Source organism: Prunus avium, chromosome 8 (genome assembly GCF_965620075.1).
Source record: "Prunus avium chromosome 8, drPruAviu1.hap1.1, whole genome shotgun sequence".
Taxonomy (NCBI): domain Eukaryota; kingdom Viridiplantae; phylum Streptophyta; class Magnoliopsida; order Rosales; family Rosaceae; genus Prunus; species Prunus avium.
Genome location: NC_142291.1, coordinates 40,138,577 through 40,155,948, shown reverse-complemented (window position 1 = coordinate 40,155,948; position 17,372 = coordinate 40,138,577). Strand labels below are relative to the sequence as shown.

Here is a 17,372-nt window from a genome sequence, read left to right as displayed (position 1 = left end):
AGTGGGCTGGGCAAAGGCGTCACTGCCAGCAGTATCGGCGTCGTCCTCAAAGCCTGTGGCCTTCGCGTCACCTCCATCAAAATCGGTTTTCTTCTTCTTCTTTCTTTTTTCGCTTTCTTTCTTACTATCTCTACTATAAATGCTTCAATTTTTTTCTTTATTAATTTGATTTTGGTTCAACAATTTGTAGATCCATACTTGAACACAGATGCTGGCACCATGTCTCCCTTTGAACATGGCGAGGTTTTTGTTCTCGATGATGGTGGAGAGGTATTTCGCTTTGGACTTTTTTTGCTTTTTTTGTTTAAATATTTATCATACACTTAACCAGTGCCAAGACAGTACGGAATACTTCACCTTGCCTCTGAAATACTATCTTTATGGTTTATGCTGCTGCTGAGCCTGAGTTTAAACTTTAATCGTAATAGGTTGATTTAGACCTCGGCAACTATGAACGATTCCTAGATGTCACTCTTACTAGGGACAACAACATTACCACTGGAAGATATATCAGGTGTGTGCTTATATTTTCCTAACAGGGATGTGTCTCCATCTATCCCCTTCATGAAACGTTGATTTTTTTGTTTAATGGGTTTCCTCATTTTTATTTTTGAAATCAGTCTGTCCTGGATAAGGAGCGGAGAGGTGATTACCTTGGAAAGACTGTTCAGGTGATGATACAAAATTACAAATGTTAATGAATCATAACTTTATTTTTTTAATATTTTTTTTATCACTTGCATACAGTACTGATGATTGGCTTCCTGCCCTGTTTGAGTCGATTTAGGTTGTTCCACACATCACTGATGCCATTAAGACCTGGATCGAATCAGTTTCTCTCATTCCTGTCGATGGAAAAGTGGGCCCTGCAGATGTTTGTGTTATAGAGTTGGGTGGGACTGTGGGTAAGCGACAGTTAAAACATAGATACTTTATATGACCCATTGTTCTTTCTATGTGTTTATGTGCAAGAGCTAACTATTTTCTTTCTTCTTAGGTGACATTGAATCCATGCCATTCATTGAGGCTCTGCGCCAATTGTCTTTTTCAGTTGGTAAGGTTGTGGTATATGTTTTTTTTTTTTTTTTATAGGAATTTTAATGGTTCTATTTATGAGATCATTTCTTCGCCCACATGCTTGATTCAGATTGTTGATTTTTTTTTTATGCTGTGTGGTCAAAATAGATTATCCAATTACTGCTGTTGGAATATGCAGTGAGATCTGATAAGGACATGTTTAGATTGTTGGTCCAATATGTTATGAGCGCTAATAAACTTGACATACTTCCACTGTTTAAACTTCATCCAGCGCTTGCTGCTCTGCTTTTTCCGGTGTATAGATGTATTGGAATGTGGGATATCCAGAACTAAAAGTAACCAATTATTTCCATATGGAGTTGATATCCACTTGGATTTGAACTTTCATTGTATTATTGATAATGTGTATTTAATTCTTTCCTCAGGGCAAGAAAACTTCTGCCTTATTCATGTGAGCCTGATCCCGGTACTGGGTGTTGTTGGAGAGCAAGTAAGACTCTGTACTTAATTGTTGAATGTTATGTGTCTTCATTAGTTACTCATAGTAGTTTGTAATCTTGGATATTAAAGTTGACTATATCTTTTGAAGAATTTGGTTTTTTTTTTTTCTGGGTGACTGACTCTTACTCTCTTTGTGTGTGTGTCTGTGTGCGTCCATGTAGAAAACAAAGCCTACACAACATAGTGTACGGGAACTAAGAGCATTAGGCTTGACTCCTCATCTATTAGCATGTCGCTCTGCACAGGTACTTCTTTTCATCTATCTTGTTTTTACGTTCACACAAGTCAAATGAGCAGATAAATTTAGCCTGAGAACTTCCATTAGGTCCCATTTAAGTCTTGCATGGACACCTCATATTGGTGCAATGTGGCCACCTGACTCCCTCTCTATTTTATTCTATCATTATTTCGTCAAGATTAAATTTGGTGGAGATGAATTTTTGTGTGTGACTATATTGCAGCCATTATTGGAAAATACGAAGGAGAAACTTTCACAATTTTGTCATGTTGCAGTAAGTTGCTGACTTAATCCTATTTGGGTTTTTTTCTCATCAAACTTTGTTTTCTTGAGTACAAGTTTTATATTTTCTTTTTTGTTTTCTTACAGGCTGGTAATATTCTCAATATCCATGATGTACCAAACATTTGGCACGTTCCTCTCTTACTTAGGGTGGGTTAAATAACAATTCTTTGTCTTCTTGGAGGCTTAAATACTTATTTTACATTTTGTCTAAAGTTTTGTTCTAACTATTGTTTGACACATTGCTGTTCAGAACCAAAATGCTCATCATTCAATTCTTCAACAACTAAATTTACTAAGGTAAGTTTCACCGTTTACTTCAGATTTAAGGCTTCAATTTTGGTGCTGGACTGATAATTAGCATCAGCCTGTTTAAAATTCTTCCTGTGTAATGAGAACAAAGCAATCTCTACGTAGAATTATGCCTACCTTGGACAGTTGGACTCCTTTTGTTGATATTTGTGCTCTCTCTCCCCCTCTAATTATTGCAATTGTGATTGTAGACTACATTTGTGATTCATTATGATGCTCGAAACATATATAGATTACAGGAAGGTTGGCTATGTTAACTTACTGGTGTTTAATGTTCTGTTTCAGCATTGCTATGCCTCCCGATTTAAGAGATTGGACCAAGATGGCAGAGACTTATGATAATCTCACAAATTCTGTGAGTGTTATTAGATAAGTGGGCAATGCTCTATGTTGGAACATTATCTCTTTTATTTTTCGATTCATCAGATGACAATCTGTTGATATTTGCAGGTGAGGATTGCCATGGTGGGGAAGTATGTTGGCCTTACAGATTCATATCTATCTGTAGTGAAGGTGTGATGCTAACTTCTGTTCTATTTTTTCGTTGGCTGGATAGATGGTGTATATGATCTCTAGTTTAGACCTTAGAATTTAGTTATTCATATAACATTCAGTTAATATATGAGTTAATGCTACTATGTCTCCCTGTTGCTTTGTGCCGTACATGCTTGTTAGATTATTTTGTTGTTAATAAATCGCCAACTATATGTCTGTTGTATTATGACGGCTAAACTTTCTTGCAGGCCCTTTTGCATGCTTGCGTCGCATGTTCTTTAAAGCCATCAATTGACTGGATTGCCGCTTCTGACCTTGAAGATGACAGTGCCAAACTGGTATTGAACCACATCATTTGTGCTGATTTGCTTTAATATCATGTTCATATTATCTTTACTTTAGATTTGTCTTTCTCCTACAGACACCAGAAGCACATGCTGCTGCATGGGAGACTCTAAAGGTACGCTATAAGCTAAATTATCATCCCCTCGCCAGTACAGTTGAGGGTCTGGGTAATTATGTTTCGATCTATTCTACATTTGCAGAATGCTGCATGCGTCTTGGTTCCTGGCGGATTTGGAGATCGTGGTGTGAAAGGTATGATATTAGCTGCAAAGTATGCCAGAGAGAACAATGTTCCTTATCTTGGGATTTGTTTGGGCATGCAGATTTCCGTGATTGAGTTCGCAAGATCCGTAAGTGACATTTCTTTCACTAACATGTTTTCTTCTAATTTTAAGATCATATATCAGCTCTAATTTAATTACTTGTTTTAGCTTTTGAGTTTAGAAAGGGCGGACAGCACAGAGTTCGATGAACATACACCAAATCCTGTTGTAGTTTTTATGCCCGAGGTAAAAATTTATGGTGATGCTTTCCTATTCAGTTATGAAATACATATGGCTGCAACATTCTTCCCGTGATAGTTCATTCTTTTATGTCTGCATATAGGGTTCAAGAACACATATGGGAAGCACAATGAGACTGGGATCCAGAAGAACACTTTTCCAGACTCCTGATTGCATTACTTCAAAGCTGTATGTTCATTATCTATTACTATGTTCAACTTGAGAAATACAACAAATAACCTGTGTGTTACTGAAAATTCAAATTATAAGTTCAGTTACCTTGTTGCATTTATACAGTAAAGTCGATTCGGGTGCCATGTGTTCAAACACTGCCGGTCTGGAAGAACCCATGGCACATGCAATTGAACTTTTACCTTTATTGCATTTATACTGTAAAACTCTTGAACTTTGTTGGCTAGTTTATTATTTTGCAGGAAGTCTTTCCTGATATCTCAACTATGTGTTGTATCTGTGACTGTTTATATCAAAACTAATCCCAGAAGACCACCACGTTGAAACTTCTTAGTCTTCCACTATTAGCATCCACTTTTAACATGCATAATCTGTTATTGCTATCAATTTCTAGGTACCATAACTCAGAGTATGTGGATGAACGGCATCGGCATAGATATGAGGTTGGTTGTAATTTAGTTCAGGTGAAACATGATCTTTCACAAGTGCCTTTATGTGGCGGACATGGTCTGATTCCATCATGATGCAGGTGAACCCAGATGTTATTGGAATTCTTGAAGAAGCAGGCCTAAAATTTGTAGGGAAGGATGACAGTGGAAGACGAATGGAGGTGGGTTTTCTGCTGGTCTTATGCTCACTTGTAGTGAGCATTTGTCAGCCTTTATTTGGTTATAGTTGCACACAATCCTTTCTTACCATTTACTGAAAAGGATTGAATTTGAAAATTTGACTTTTTAACATGATTTGTGTTACTTTTCTGTTCTGCAGATTTTAGAGCTTCCAAGCCATCCATTCTATGTAGGTGTGCAATTTCATCCAGAATTTAAATCACGGCCAGGGAAGCCCTCAGCTCTCTTTTTAGGTACTAGTACAAACAAGTGAGCTTTAGATGTCATATACTCACATTTCCTGTTATTACTGGGAGACATGCATATGCTGCAACATGCATCTTTGAATTACTATGTTTCTCTAGTGTTTGATATAGAACTTGGGCCATGCTTGTTTTGAAGTACATTACGGATTGTCTCTTTACAATTCCCATTTACATTCAGTGAAGCTCTATCAAGTCATTAAGTCTCTGTACTTCATTTGACATCTGGGACATTGCAATTCTAGGTCTTATCTTGGCAGCAACAGGCCAGTTGGAAACATATCTTGACCGGCATCCAAATACAAGTTGACAGCATTGAGTTGCTGTCTCAATATTCCCAGATCATTTTTTCAAGGTAGATTTGAATGTGGACGTGGATGCGGCCTAGTGTAGTAAAAGCTAATGTCTTATCTAATTTTGTTACTTTGATCAGTGCACTTGCATAACTTCAAACTCAAATAGGGATTGCCGTACGATGGTGGATAAATACATGGAAGTTTACGATGAAAGTGGATCCTGATTGCTGAGCTAGCATCTTATCTTACTGTGGTTACACGATTTATCGTGCTGCTCAGTTCAAAGCTTATTCAAATTCTTATTTTGTCGGAAGGATTTCTGTAACTCTTGGAATTTTCTTTTCATCATTTATTCGCACTTAAAATATGCAGGCATTTGATTCAACCCAAAACAAATGACAGATTATTGTTTTAAAATATTTTGATTTTGTTTTTAATTTATCAAATTAAAAACAAAATCAATGTCTGCTAGCAGCTCATGGTAATGAATCATGATCATATGGTCATGAAAGGAAGACTGATACATTAGGATAGGAGCTGTAGTCTGTTAGCACCTCATGGTCATGAATCATGATCATATGGGCGTTCAATTCCCTTCCATTTTAAGATTCTTAACCATGTTCAAAATGAAAAGACGAATTAAGAGACTTGGTAGTTCTCAAGTGGTTAAGAGTAGTTTTTTAAAATTTGCATCTATCCAAGGTTATGTGTTTGAATTTGCCCTCCTCCAATATTGATTGTGAAAGAAAACAAAACAAAGAAAAGAAGAGACTATGAACTGCAAAGCTCTATTTATTAATATTAATATCGTTGGAAACAGTCTAATTAACCTGTCAATCTACAAAAATGCCGCAATAATATTTGCCTCTTTTACAAAATACAATGAAAACAAGAAACAATGGGAAAAGAAAAGAGAGAGATTTGGGATGGACGGAGGAGATGTAGCTTTGTGGTGTGTGTATTATATATTAATTGAGCATGCGTATGAGTGTATAGTAGTACTAGAGGAGTAGTGTAGGTATGAAATCTGTCTTTGGAGCTTAATTTGCTGATAGAATTTAGCTATGAACTCATCCGCCTTTATATCAACCAATTCATCCTCATAATCTGCACATCCCTTTTCTTCATGCACATTAATAATAGTACCGTCTTCAGTTATCATTCCCTCATCATCATCATCATCATCATCATCTTCACCATCTAATTGATCATGATTATTAATGATCATGTCGACTTCATGATGAAGCGCATGGAGGAGGAGGATGTTCGACGGTTCATTTTGAGGGTGGGGAAAATGGGGGTCTTGTCGAAGGACAGCTGACGCTCAAAGTAATATTGATTATCATTGCGATGATGATGATGATGAGCAAGGCTCTTGAGGAAGTTCGGGACGACCCGCAGTTCCATCATGAGGCGTCGTCTGAAGACACCGCCTTTTCTTGCCCAAAGCAATGCCAGACGCAGCAGCTTCCATGCTCTACGACCGACATCAGGATGATGATGATGATCACCATTAATTGATGATTTCTTGGACATCTTCATCATCATTATATCGATCGTCAAGAATCGAGTACGTAGCTTGATGATTTGGTGCAAAAAGACGAAGGTGCTTAATTAGGTAGCTGACGTATACAAAAATGTGGGTGGGAAGAAAGAAAGACAAATGAGAAAAGCTGATTTGATTTTGTATCTGGTGCTGAATAATGAATATGTCTTGTGTTTGGAAGATATGAAGACTAAGTGATGAGGAGTCACAGGACAGGAGGTACCTCTATATATATATATATATAGGACTAGTGTTTATATTAATATGGAATCTTCTTAATCACTTGAACGCGTATGGTGAACTTTGCTTGAGAGAGAGAGAGAGAGAGAGAGAGAGAGAGAGAGAGAGGGTTTAATTGTTGTTTATTTGGTCTTTAATTAATGAATTTGATGATTGGTGTGTGTGATTGCTCGAAATTGAAAGAGTGTGGAAGGTGGGAACTCGATTGCGACTGTTGGGTTGAGCGCACACACACACACGGCTGTTAAGTTATACGCGGGAGAGGAGAGGAGAGGATCGACGATCAGCGATCGACGATCAATGAAAGCAGTTGATTGGTTTCCAAATATACCCCTCCCTCCCCTTGTTTCTTGCAGCAGCAGGAAGGAATTAATGTCTTTTGGCATCCTTAATAATTTATTATCTCATGAAATGACTGTTAGTAATCCCTCAAAGAAATAGGAACCACACTTACTGCAAGCGGCAAGCGCCTATATTAATTAATTGAGTAATAATGTTATCAAAATCAGTTGATGAAAAAAATAGAAAAAGGAAACGGAAAGATGAGAATTAATTAAGTTAAGAAAGAGCCGCTGGAAAAGGTCAATGCCAATTATTTGGATTGTGCTGGAACACCAACACCAACACCAACACACGTCAAGCCAGCCAATTTCCTTTCCTGCCCTTTTAATAATTAGTTGGATTGTGCTGGAACCTTCCTCGCCACCCCAGTGACCACCGTTTCCTTGTTTGTTATCCTTCGATCAAAAAAACAAATTACACCGGAAAACTTAATTTATTTAAATTCCCAGAATTAATTAATTAAATGAAAGCCAAAAGACTTTCGTTGTAAAAGTAAGTCTACTTTTTATATTTATTTAAACCGTTAAGAAACCTTCTCACAATCAAAGACTTGTGGAGAATTGACCACCCCCCCCCCCCCCCCCCCCCCACCCCCCCCACCCCAAAACCAAAAAGAAAAAAGAAAAAAAGAAAAAAACTTGTGGAGGAGAGAGAGAGAGAGAGAGAGAGAGAGAGAGTTGAGTTGAGAAGTTGAGAGGGTACTCAAACCGTGTTACCGCCGTGTTCTAGTAATTCATTTAATTTTAATTATATATTCAAATTCAACTTTGTTTGGTCATTTTTAATTGTGTAATGTGAATGAGCTTACAACAATCTTAGACTGAAAAGCTGTATCATTCATGTGGATGTGGTGCTGCATATGCATAATGCATACCACTCACATTTAATTATTTTATGACTTTTGTTTCCTTTTACAAATACTTCATTATTTGTGGGAATTATATTAAACTATATTAGTCTAGATATGTTATTAACCATAGACGAATTTGAGTAAATGAGCAGCAACTCATTCTGTCATTCTCACTCTACAGTCTGTAGCGAAGTTGCTCAACCACTTGAAGAATTTATGGGCCCTATCTCATACTCATAGCTGTTGGAAACAGTTTGTGGCAATTAGCCTCATCTATCTATAGAGAGAGAGAGAGAGAGAGAGAGAGATGGAGGACCAGTTCAAATGAGAAAGTTGCGGCACCTCCTGCTGGCATCAAAGATTGAACCCGAAACAACATCCCTGCCTGAGCCTCGCTCTTCTCTCCATGAATTTCTCTTCATTAATTTTATGATTTGTCTGGCTCAAACACAACATTAATAATTTAATATGATTAATTTTATGATTTGTTTGGCTTACATTAACGAATCAAAAATTAACTAATAATCAAGTAAACAACGCCTTACTAGCACTCATAACTAACAATTAGTATATATGGAAAACGAATTAATCTCCTCCATCCATCCATCAAATCAATGCCATTTCATTCCCATAGTTATAGCTAGCTCATGCCCAAATATAGATGCCCTATTCAAGCATCCCTCGATGTCGGACCTTAATTTTGTATATAACCTGGTTTCTTCCAACCTTTCCCACCACAGTCTTCTCCCACATCTCACCCTGCTCGCTGCAGGGAGAGGGGATAAAGAAGAAGACCACAGGCGCCCGCTGCACCTAGGCACGGCCCTTAACATAAACTATATATATCCCCCATCAATTAATTAATGGAACCCAAGTCAGACAGCGTGATCATCACCATCGCCGACAGCAACAAGGGTCCGGGTCCTACTCCTACGGATATTATTGATCATACTAGTATCAAGGAAGCGGCTCATGATCATCAATCTGATGATCACCATCATGATGTGGGCGCCACCGCAGCCGCAGCACCTGCACCTAAGAAGAAGCGTAGTGGAGGAGCTATGCACATTCTCCAGTTGGCCCTCTTTATGCTCCGACGACGACATCGTTCAGATGGAAAATCCAAACCCACCTCCTTCGAAGCTCAAGCTCAAGCCGTGGTCTCAACAAAAGGCACGTGGAAGCGCCTCGTAGGGTCCATCCGCCCCTTGCACCTCCAAACCACCAGCAACCCCACTCCGCCATCCTCCGTACACACAAGTGAACGATACGAGGACGTGCTCCCTCCACCCATGTCTCCGGCACGAACCGACGACCTCGCCTCCGAAGATGGCATGTCTAGCCGATACGCCTCTGCCGTCAATCTCCAAGAGCTAGACCGCACCGACGAAGACAACGACAACGCCGCCATCGTCAACGCCAACATTGACGCAAAGGCGGAGGAGTTTATCGCTCAATTCTATCAACAGATGAGGCTTCAACGCTTGGATCGCTTGGATTCCGTCCATATCCGTTACGACGACACCATTCCGAGGTCAACCAGTTGAGATCGATCCATCCGTCTACCTAGCTAGTACTACAATATGCATGCATACATATACAAATCCATGCCCGCATATATCATGCATGCAGGTATATATGTACGTTGCTTCGCCTTCGCCTGGGTCATGATATATAAGCGCTCCCTGCCACATCCTCAGTATGCATGGCTGCAACTCAACTAGGAAAGGACATGCATGCGCAAAGGAAAGCATGGACTTACGTACAACCTTCATTTGCATGCATTCACGCTGGCTAACTTGGGTTCCTTAATTATACATATGTATAAGTACCCATATATATATATATATATATATATATATATATATATATATATATATATATATATATATATATATGTGGGCTACGTACCTAATTATAGCTAGCTAGCTAGCTAGCTGGTGTGTTTATTGTACGTAATTTCAGAAACCAAAAAAAGAAAAATAAAAAAGAAAAGTTTGAATAATGTTCAATCTATCTTTTATTTGATTTAATATAACTTTGGTACCAATTATAGTCTGCGACTGCGAGGTGCACTGCTGGGAAGTCCAAGTCCATGTATAATATGAGAACGTATTTTTCTTCGCATTTACGGGGGTTATTGAGTGTAGTCCAAAGACTCATGTTGTTGGGTCCTGTCCTGTCCATGATTGTTCTTTGGTTGGGCTTGGAATCAAAAGACGTACGGAGATAGATAAATACTTTGATCTCAAGTTCTCAACTCAATCAAGGATCCGTATTTTTAATTGTTGTCCATAACAATTACCCAAAAAAAAAACACAAACACACACAAATACACGAATATAAGTGCAAAATTAGATGGATTGATTGTGTTTTCGGTTAAATACAACAATTTAGATTGTATTTCATGATTGGGACTAATTGCAAGCCAAACTAAACGACAATTCTTCTAGTCATAAAAATAAAAAAGACCAAAAAAGTGAAAATTGAGTGAGACTAAGAACACCAAAAATGAAATGCCCTTTTACTATTGTAGACTGTAGGTCTTGTCTTGAGACCAAAAATAACAAATAACAAATTGTAGCCTGCAGTGTAGGTGTTGTGCGAGATGTACATGTACTTTTTTAGTTTGTTGGTTTGACGCCGCACGCACTTGTGGTCTATCGGTTTCTGCCAATCCTTGTTTCTCTACGTATACGCCTAGGGCTAGGGGTTTACATCTGTTCGAAACTAATGAATTTTTATCAATTTAATCCAATTTAATATATTATTGGATTTGAGGTTTTACAATCAGATCCAATGTGTGTTCGGATGTCAAGATTCAATACATTATATTGGATGATTGGTTTGTATGATAATTGTATAGAATTCAATCCGATAGAAAATACCATTAAGTATGTACTAAATAAACATAAATAAATTTTAAAAACAACACTATAACACGAAGTTCTGACACAAAAATTTAGAAATCTAAACAGAAATATGCATAAATAAATTTGAGAAAATAGTTACGGCTTCCTCTTTTCAATGTATTCTTTCATTCAAAACTAGCCAATAAATTATATATCTCATCTCAGACTCAGACCAAAAGGAAGAAGATAAAACTAGGCAATCTTATTTATTCGTTACCCTGGCAATGGTAATCATGTAGAATTACAATTTGTCAAATATGGCAATAAAACCACCCAAATAAATACTATCCAACCCTTTCCTGGTGATGATAAATCAAACTTTCGAAATATACATATTACAAGACACAGAAACTAATATTGTCTTATTACCAAATTGTCATTGTGAATTAATATTGGGATCGTCAGCCAAGGAAACCTTACTTAGCCTACTGGGTTGTGTTCTGGCTTCCCTGCTGCTTCCAGTGCGGCGGTTGCTGCTGCTGCTTGAACCATAAATGGCTCTCGATGCAAGTGCTTTTCCGAAACTGGAAATGTCATCTCTTCTACTTGTTCTTCCATTTTCTCTCTCTAAAACCTCACAACTTGCGTTTTCATTTTCACTGCTCATATCCACCTCACTATGTTATTAAGCCAGATAGACAGCCCTAACTTTATATACATTGAAGCTTTTGGTTTGGAAATTCGACAAAGAAGATTCTTTAATTAATTACGTCATTAACACTCTCTAATTTAATTTACCTCAAGAATCTTGATTTGGGGTAAAGTTGTTGTGTCGTCGTGGCCCGAAGGGAACCATTTTATTCTCTCTCATTGTTACTAAACTCTTTCACCAACTAGCAAGTTAAATTATATTATATCTTTCAAAAGAAGGAAGAAATTATACCAAAGCACCTGGCTAGCTGTATGCCAACTCCTTTAATCTACATACATTATCCTAATAATTTCTTTTTCTTGATTGGGAGCTTTTGCAAAGATAGAGATGACCCCTTAGTTTCTCTTTATCTTTCTATCCCAAAAGGGCTCAGTTTCATGTCGGATGACTTTATATCGTCATTGGGCCATGCTTGTCAACTTGTCAAGGATGGTGAAGAAGCCTGCTAGAATTCTATAGTGAGGTGAGTGAGGTGAGGGCCTTAATTATCTAAGGCCCTTTCTTTAAACCACCATTGATATGATCCAACGGTTAAGAAACTATCTTTAAACCACCATTGATATGATCCAACGGTTAAGAAATAGGACTTGAAGAAGCTGTTTGTTCCTCCTATCACTTTCCCCGAGGCATCTGCTTTTTCCAGAACCGAACAAGGTCTTTTCTAGAATTTGATATTTCTTGACAAATGATGAACAAGGTCATTTCGATAAACTTAAAAGAAATGGAGGGTCAGAAGTTGAAGCCACGTGAACTGTCTCCAACTTTTGCACTAGATTTCATTTTCTGTTGCCCACAAATCAATGAATACCAAGAGAAAGAAAGATGTTATCTTGTCAAACAACAGGAAATGAATCGATGGTAGGATGGCTTATTCTACAAATAACAATGTTAAGTCTCCATCCCACAATCATTTTAGACCAACCCAAAAAAAGTCAGTAAGTGTAGGAAGATTTGATAACCTTTGAGTCAGTAGCCACTGCACTAAGCTAAGAGGAGGGCTTGGATCGCTTGCACTTGGTGACTATGCCCCTCGAACCTAGCTATATTGAAGCAGTGATTACAACTTCTGGGCATGAGGGCAATTTCGTTACACAATTTATTAGCAGAAAACAAAAATACTTTAGGGACTAACAGCAGATTTCTGATTTGAAAAAAAAAACAAAAAAACGATAGGACATCAGTCTTAAAACTTTCAAAAACAACAGATAAATTTTATATATACCTGGCACAAAACACAAGTGACTCGTAATCATGTAAAAGCTAAAATTTTGTTACTACAGGGGGGCACTAGAATCTTTTTAAAGTCTTATATACAAGCTTTTCATGTGAAGAAACCCAGAAACAAGACCCCAAAATAAAATCTCAAGTATTACAAACGCTAGGGTACCCCAATTCTTTGAGTGGAGCATGGCCTGCAATAATGCTTCTGTGCCATCAACCTGCATGTCACATTTCAGTCCAAAGTATTTAGTATGAAACTAGCCATTTTGACAAACCATCCAACAAACCAACAAGTCCAACTCCATGAGTTTACACCAAAAGATTACAGCAAAGGAAAATTTTGAGGTTTCTTCTCTTCTTTTTTCCATCATACAAGAAAGATAAGATTACCAGGTTGTTCTCTGGAGAGCGCCAATAGAAACCTTGCAAACCTGCCGAGAAAAGGTCACAAGCACCCAAAGCATATATAAGGAGTGCATTCATTCCCATCCACTGTAGCAATACTGTGGGCTTTCTGAAATGTTTCACATCAACCTGCATTTAGATGAAGTTTAACTAAAGCACATTAATCTTTGAATGCATTCTGCAATGTGTCTTCTTCCTCCAAAAGTATCATTCAAATTTATGCCAAGCTTTGCATCATAAGGATCTTTATGCATGTCAAGCACAATCAATCAAACGTCTGCAACCATGTCAATACTAAAGCCCGCTCCCAAAATTGTGTATCACAAACCAAATTCAGTAAATCCATTCGAGTTTCCATATGTTAATATTAACCACAAATAATCACGTTTCATTTGACTCCAACCACATTTTCATTTTCACAATGCTAACATCATTTTGAAAGCAGTAAAATATAGAGATGTGCACGTGTTTCCAGCCATCAACTCACCTAGGGAAAGGTGATATTTTAACGTAGGAATATGCAACTCTAAAAGACAAGCACTCCTTTTTCCTTATTTGTTATTGTCAGACTAAGGGTGGGGAACAAATTTCATGTTGTGTACTGCTATTTGTACTCTCTTAACTGACCATACTGTGTATCACCTCTGTATTAGAGGTGTGATGGTGAGATTATTTTCACCCTTTCATGTTTCATGTGGAGTAGAATTTAATCAGGAGTTGGACGGAGAAATACGAACTTACGATGTAGAATATAATACTTAAGATCAAGCCTGAAACTCCTGCTGTAATGCATGCATAGCTCACTGTATACAGAGGTTTACAGGAAGGAATACCTGATACACCTTGCCATTAGTCAGAGGAAACAGAATGGAACTCCTTACCAAAACAAAGGAATGAAAAAGATAACTATAATGAAGAGAATACCAAGTATTACTAAAACATATCCGAATAGTAGAAGAGAAACAGCAGACATGGACCATAACAGCACCCTCTGTTTTTGGTCCTACGAGAGAAAGGATCCATGTCAGAAAAACAATTCCATTAAAGAGCCAAATCCAGACAACTAATACATAATTTCAAAAGTAGACACAATTAGCTCACAAAAGGTAAGTGTTATACAGCAACAAGAAACATCACACCTTAAAATGCAGTAATATGTGCCCAAAATGCAATCCCACAAAACAAGTAACAGCAGCCATCAGAGAACTGGAAATTTATTATATAAGAAAAAATGAAAGATCAATTCTAAATAATCATTAACAAGAACATACAATCACCTTCTCTAGCATTTACAGAGTGTGTGTGTGTGTGTGTGTGTGAGAGAGAGAGAGAGAGAAATGGGCAGTGAAGATCAGTAGCAAAAGCCAAGAGATAGAAGGGACTGCAGAAATTAACCTTAGGATTCCCTCTGGGTCAAATGGTGCAAGGCACCACTGGGGAGAATTAGGTGGTAGAGGTCCATAGTCAGGAGACTTTACGCTGCATTCCTGATACACAGGGTTAACATCTTTCAATTATCAACAATAAAATGCACTAATACAGGGTTCAAACCTTGGTAGATTCAATAATACAGTTACCAAAGAAGGCCCAGTAGAATGACCTTTGTTCTTCTGTAAACAGGATGTTGATAAAGGTGATGCTCACCCAGAATAACTCGGTCAATAAAACCAACAGCATTGCAAGGAGGTTCAAGACTACCCCTCACTCCACAATAAACCTATTAAGTAAATATTGTGTTTCAATTTAGTTCCAGACAACCAAAGGGGAAATACATGTATAGAAGTGGTGAAATCTTGTAGTAAGGACCAGCCAAATTCAGTCATGCACCAATACTTAATAACCTCAGCAATTAGTAATGCAGAGAATAAATAATTTAACTCACAATTTGAGTACCAGAAGCAAAACCAGACAAATTCATGCTCGGAGCTTCATATTCCCAAGTTGGAACTGAAAGGCCATACAGAAAGCACATGTATAACGAGCACAATCCAATAGCAAACAACCTGCATTACATAGAAAAGTTACAACTCGAGAATACAAAACAGGAAAAAGGGAAACATATGTCAACCTAAAAAGTGATGCTTTTGGTCTCACATAGGCAGACACAGATGCTGATTAAATTGCAAATATGAGCATCAACAGAAATATCTAGCAACACTAACCACTGAGTGTAGTATTTCCAAGCAAAATCAGCCAGTGAGTCAACCATGATATTGTTAACAAGCCAGATCTCCGAGATTGAAGCCAGCAAATATCCAATTGATATCCTCTGAAGATTATATGTGCACACTTTCAACATGCATGATGACAGTAGGCTATGGCATTTCATATATCCAAATCACTCATGATTAAAACCAGAGAAGAAAATGAAACAAACTTCTAGACCTATCAACCATAATGGTACCTGTAGCACACCTAGCCAACGTATCTTGCCGACATCAACTCCATATGTTAAATGGTTACGCCCATGGAAATACCCACCTAAGAACACATTGCAAAGAGAAATAAACAAGAAATCTTCATTAACAACAGCATTTATAATAAATTATGTTCCATGCATTGGAGCTGGTGCACGTAAGTAATACAATGTAAGGGTGAAATATAAAGTAAAATATTTATATTCAACTCAGAGAACTTAGTAACTTACAACTGTTCGACTTCGACCAATATAGCTAAAAGAAGATCAAGGAATCTCGAGTTTAGATCAAGTTTATGCTTAGGATAGCTAATGGAACAATGACAGAATACCTTGCAGTAACAACCCCAGGAGAAAGAGATTTATTGCTCTAAGCATGACTTTCTTTGTGGCAGTTGTCTTGTTAGAATTTTTCTGCAAGGTAATTAATATATTTACAGAGTTTATAAGTATGCAAATAGGAATCCATTGCAGCAAAATGCTTTATTTTTAAAAGACGAGCTTCACCGGCAATATCATTTGGGCAAACACAACACTGACACATACAGGGGTTTTAGAGAAAGATTGGATGGAAAAACAAGGGCAATTTTGCATATGAGGTGAAAGAAGGATAAACTCTACCTTGAATGCTAGGCTGATAGAGACGCCAACAAGAAAAAGAAAAAATGGCATTACAAAATCCGCAAGTGTAATACCGAACCACGGAGAGTGATTAATCGATGGGAAAGCTCCTCCAGCATCATCAACCAAAATCATCAACTGTTCATTCATTGTTTGAGTGAGAAAACCAATCAAATCAGGAAAAACTAGAGAGAGAATTTAGAAGGTGACGGTGAAGTAATAGTAATACACAACTCATCAAACACTTTATTTGATAGTAAAATATTGTAATACGTATCAAGCTTTAACGAACTAATTAATTTGGCAAATGATCAATTCAAGGGTAATATTCCAGAGATTCAATGAAGTGAATAGAAATGAATTCAACTTATTCACAGGACACCATCACTTTATCCTCCTTATTCAAGTGTTTGCTCCCTGTAACTAAACCACTGTAACTAAACCACAAATACCATGGCCTCAATCACTTACAGTATCACCAACCAAATTAGCTCAAAATTAAAATGAAAGAAAATTAGGAATTTTTCTGTGGCTTGTCGTACCGCGACCGTGAGGCCACGGAAGACGTCGAGAGAGGCGAGGCGTTGACTAGGTGTCGATGCATCTGGACCGTTGGATGGTACGGAGGGCACAAGACTTTGGATCTCATTGGATGAGCCTCTGTCTGTGTCTGTGTCTCTGTAGGGAAGAAGAAGAGGAGCAACGTCGACGGCCGCAGACATTTTTCTTTAGTGTTTTTTTTAACCCTCGGTCTCAGCCACAGGCATCACTCACTCCTCCACATATCCGCCTCAGTGTTATCGTTTTAGATGCAAGAAAACTGCTAGATAAGAAGGCGGTGCTCCGTGTTAGTTGACCAACGGGCAAGCGGGGGCGCGTGTGGCCTCTGTTTATTGTAATTTCACTTGTAAGTGAACTTAATGTCGTCTTCTCCATTTTGTTTACTATTTCATATCAAATTAAAGTGAGAATAATCTTAGTGGTCTTTATTTTGTGAATAATTTGCGACTATAAGATGAAAAATTATAGAACCCTCAATTAATTTACGAAATGTAATGATTTTGTTAAGAATTTAAATTCAATCATTTACATCT

The 17,372-nt window shown here is 37.7% G+C and overlaps 3 protein-coding genes and 1 pseudogene across 3 annotated transcripts in view; 2 read left to right on the top strand and 2 right to left on the bottom strand.

Annotated features, from left to right (window-relative positions):
- The window catches only part of LOC110749346 (uncharacterized), a 5,797-nt gene extending 359 nt beyond the window's left edge, over nucleotides 1-5,438 (top strand). The window contains exons 2-23 of the mRNA XM_088245912.1: nucleotides 3-85; nucleotides 191-270; nucleotides 429-518; nucleotides 621-671; nucleotides 788-905; nucleotides 998-1,054; nucleotides 1,464-1,528; nucleotides 1,701-1,784; nucleotides 2,001-2,051; nucleotides 2,147-2,209; nucleotides 2,313-2,359; nucleotides 2,657-2,726; nucleotides 2,822-2,884; nucleotides 3,115-3,204; nucleotides 3,288-3,326; nucleotides 3,412-3,561; nucleotides 3,643-3,720; nucleotides 3,818-3,903; nucleotides 4,301-4,349; nucleotides 4,436-4,516; nucleotides 4,675-4,768; nucleotides 5,023-5,438. Coding sequence (XP_088102038.1) covers nucleotides 3-85; nucleotides 191-270; nucleotides 429-518; nucleotides 621-671; nucleotides 788-905; nucleotides 998-1,054; nucleotides 1,464-1,528; nucleotides 1,701-1,784; nucleotides 2,001-2,051; nucleotides 2,147-2,209; nucleotides 2,313-2,359; nucleotides 2,657-2,726; nucleotides 2,822-2,884; nucleotides 3,115-3,204; nucleotides 3,288-3,326; nucleotides 3,412-3,561; nucleotides 3,643-3,720; nucleotides 3,818-3,903; nucleotides 4,301-4,349; nucleotides 4,436-4,516; nucleotides 4,675-4,768; nucleotides 5,023-5,087 — 1,654 coding nt within the window. The 3' untranslated portion in view covers nucleotides 5,088-5,438. The remainder of the gene's footprint in view (nucleotides 1-2; nucleotides 86-190; nucleotides 271-428; nucleotides 519-620; nucleotides 672-787; nucleotides 906-997; nucleotides 1,055-1,463; nucleotides 1,529-1,700; nucleotides 1,785-2,000; nucleotides 2,052-2,146; nucleotides 2,210-2,312; nucleotides 2,360-2,656; nucleotides 2,727-2,821; nucleotides 2,885-3,114; nucleotides 3,205-3,287; nucleotides 3,327-3,411; nucleotides 3,562-3,642; nucleotides 3,721-3,817; nucleotides 3,904-4,300; nucleotides 4,350-4,435; nucleotides 4,517-4,674; nucleotides 4,769-5,022) is intronic.
- Nucleotides 5,439-5,847: 409 nt separating this feature from the next.
- On the bottom strand, nucleotides 5,848-6,845 carry LOC110749351 (uncharacterized; annotated as a pseudogene).
- A 1,930-nt stretch (nucleotides 6,846-8,775) lies between these two features.
- LOC110749352 (cotton fiber protein) lies at nucleotides 8,776-10,109 on the top strand. The gene has a single exon (XM_021949440.2). The coding sequence runs from the start codon at nucleotides 8,915-8,917 to the stop codon at nucleotides 9,596-9,598; it is 684 nt and encodes a 227-aa protein (XP_021805132.2). The 5' UTR covers nucleotides 8,776-8,914; the 3' UTR covers nucleotides 9,599-10,109.
- A 2,696-nt stretch (nucleotides 10,110-12,805) lies between these two features.
- Nucleotides 12,806-17,185, bottom strand: LOC110749355 (uncharacterized). Its single transcript, XM_088246093.1, has 13 exons — nucleotides 16,821-17,185; nucleotides 16,279-16,416; nucleotides 15,990-16,071; nucleotides 15,646-15,722; nucleotides 15,404-15,510; nucleotides 15,124-15,244; nucleotides 14,842-14,958; nucleotides 14,637-14,728; nucleotides 14,381-14,447; nucleotides 14,166-14,244; nucleotides 13,983-14,074; nucleotides 13,227-13,370; nucleotides 12,806-13,054 (listed from the first exon to the last, which is right to left on the bottom strand). Exons 1-13 carry the CDS (start codon nucleotides 16,998-17,000, stop codon nucleotides 12,914-12,916), a joined length of 1,437 nt encoding a protein of 478 aa, XP_088102219.1. The 5' UTR covers nucleotides 17,001-17,185; the 3' UTR covers nucleotides 12,806-12,913.
- Between the last annotated feature and the right edge of the window lie 187 nt (nucleotides 17,186-17,372).

Bases quoted from the DNA above. Each gene is read 5' to 3' on its own strand.
- LOC110749355 (XM_088246093.1), bottom strand. From the start codon at position 17,000: ATGTCTGCGGCCGTCGACGTTGCTCCTCTTCTTCTTCCCTACAGAGAC. The intron at 14,959-15,123 runs GTGAGTTAAATT...TTTACTTAATAG, and splicing joins TTGCTTCTGGTACTCAAATT to GTTTATTGTGGAGTGAGGGG. The intron at 13,371-13,982 runs GTAAGTTCGTAT...ATCTAAATGCAG, and splicing joins TAAGTATTATATTCTACATC to GTTGATGTGAAACATTTCAG.
- LOC110749352 (XM_021949440.2), top strand. From the start codon at position 8,915: ATGGAACCCAAGTCAGACAGCGTGATCATCACCATCGCCGACAGCAAC.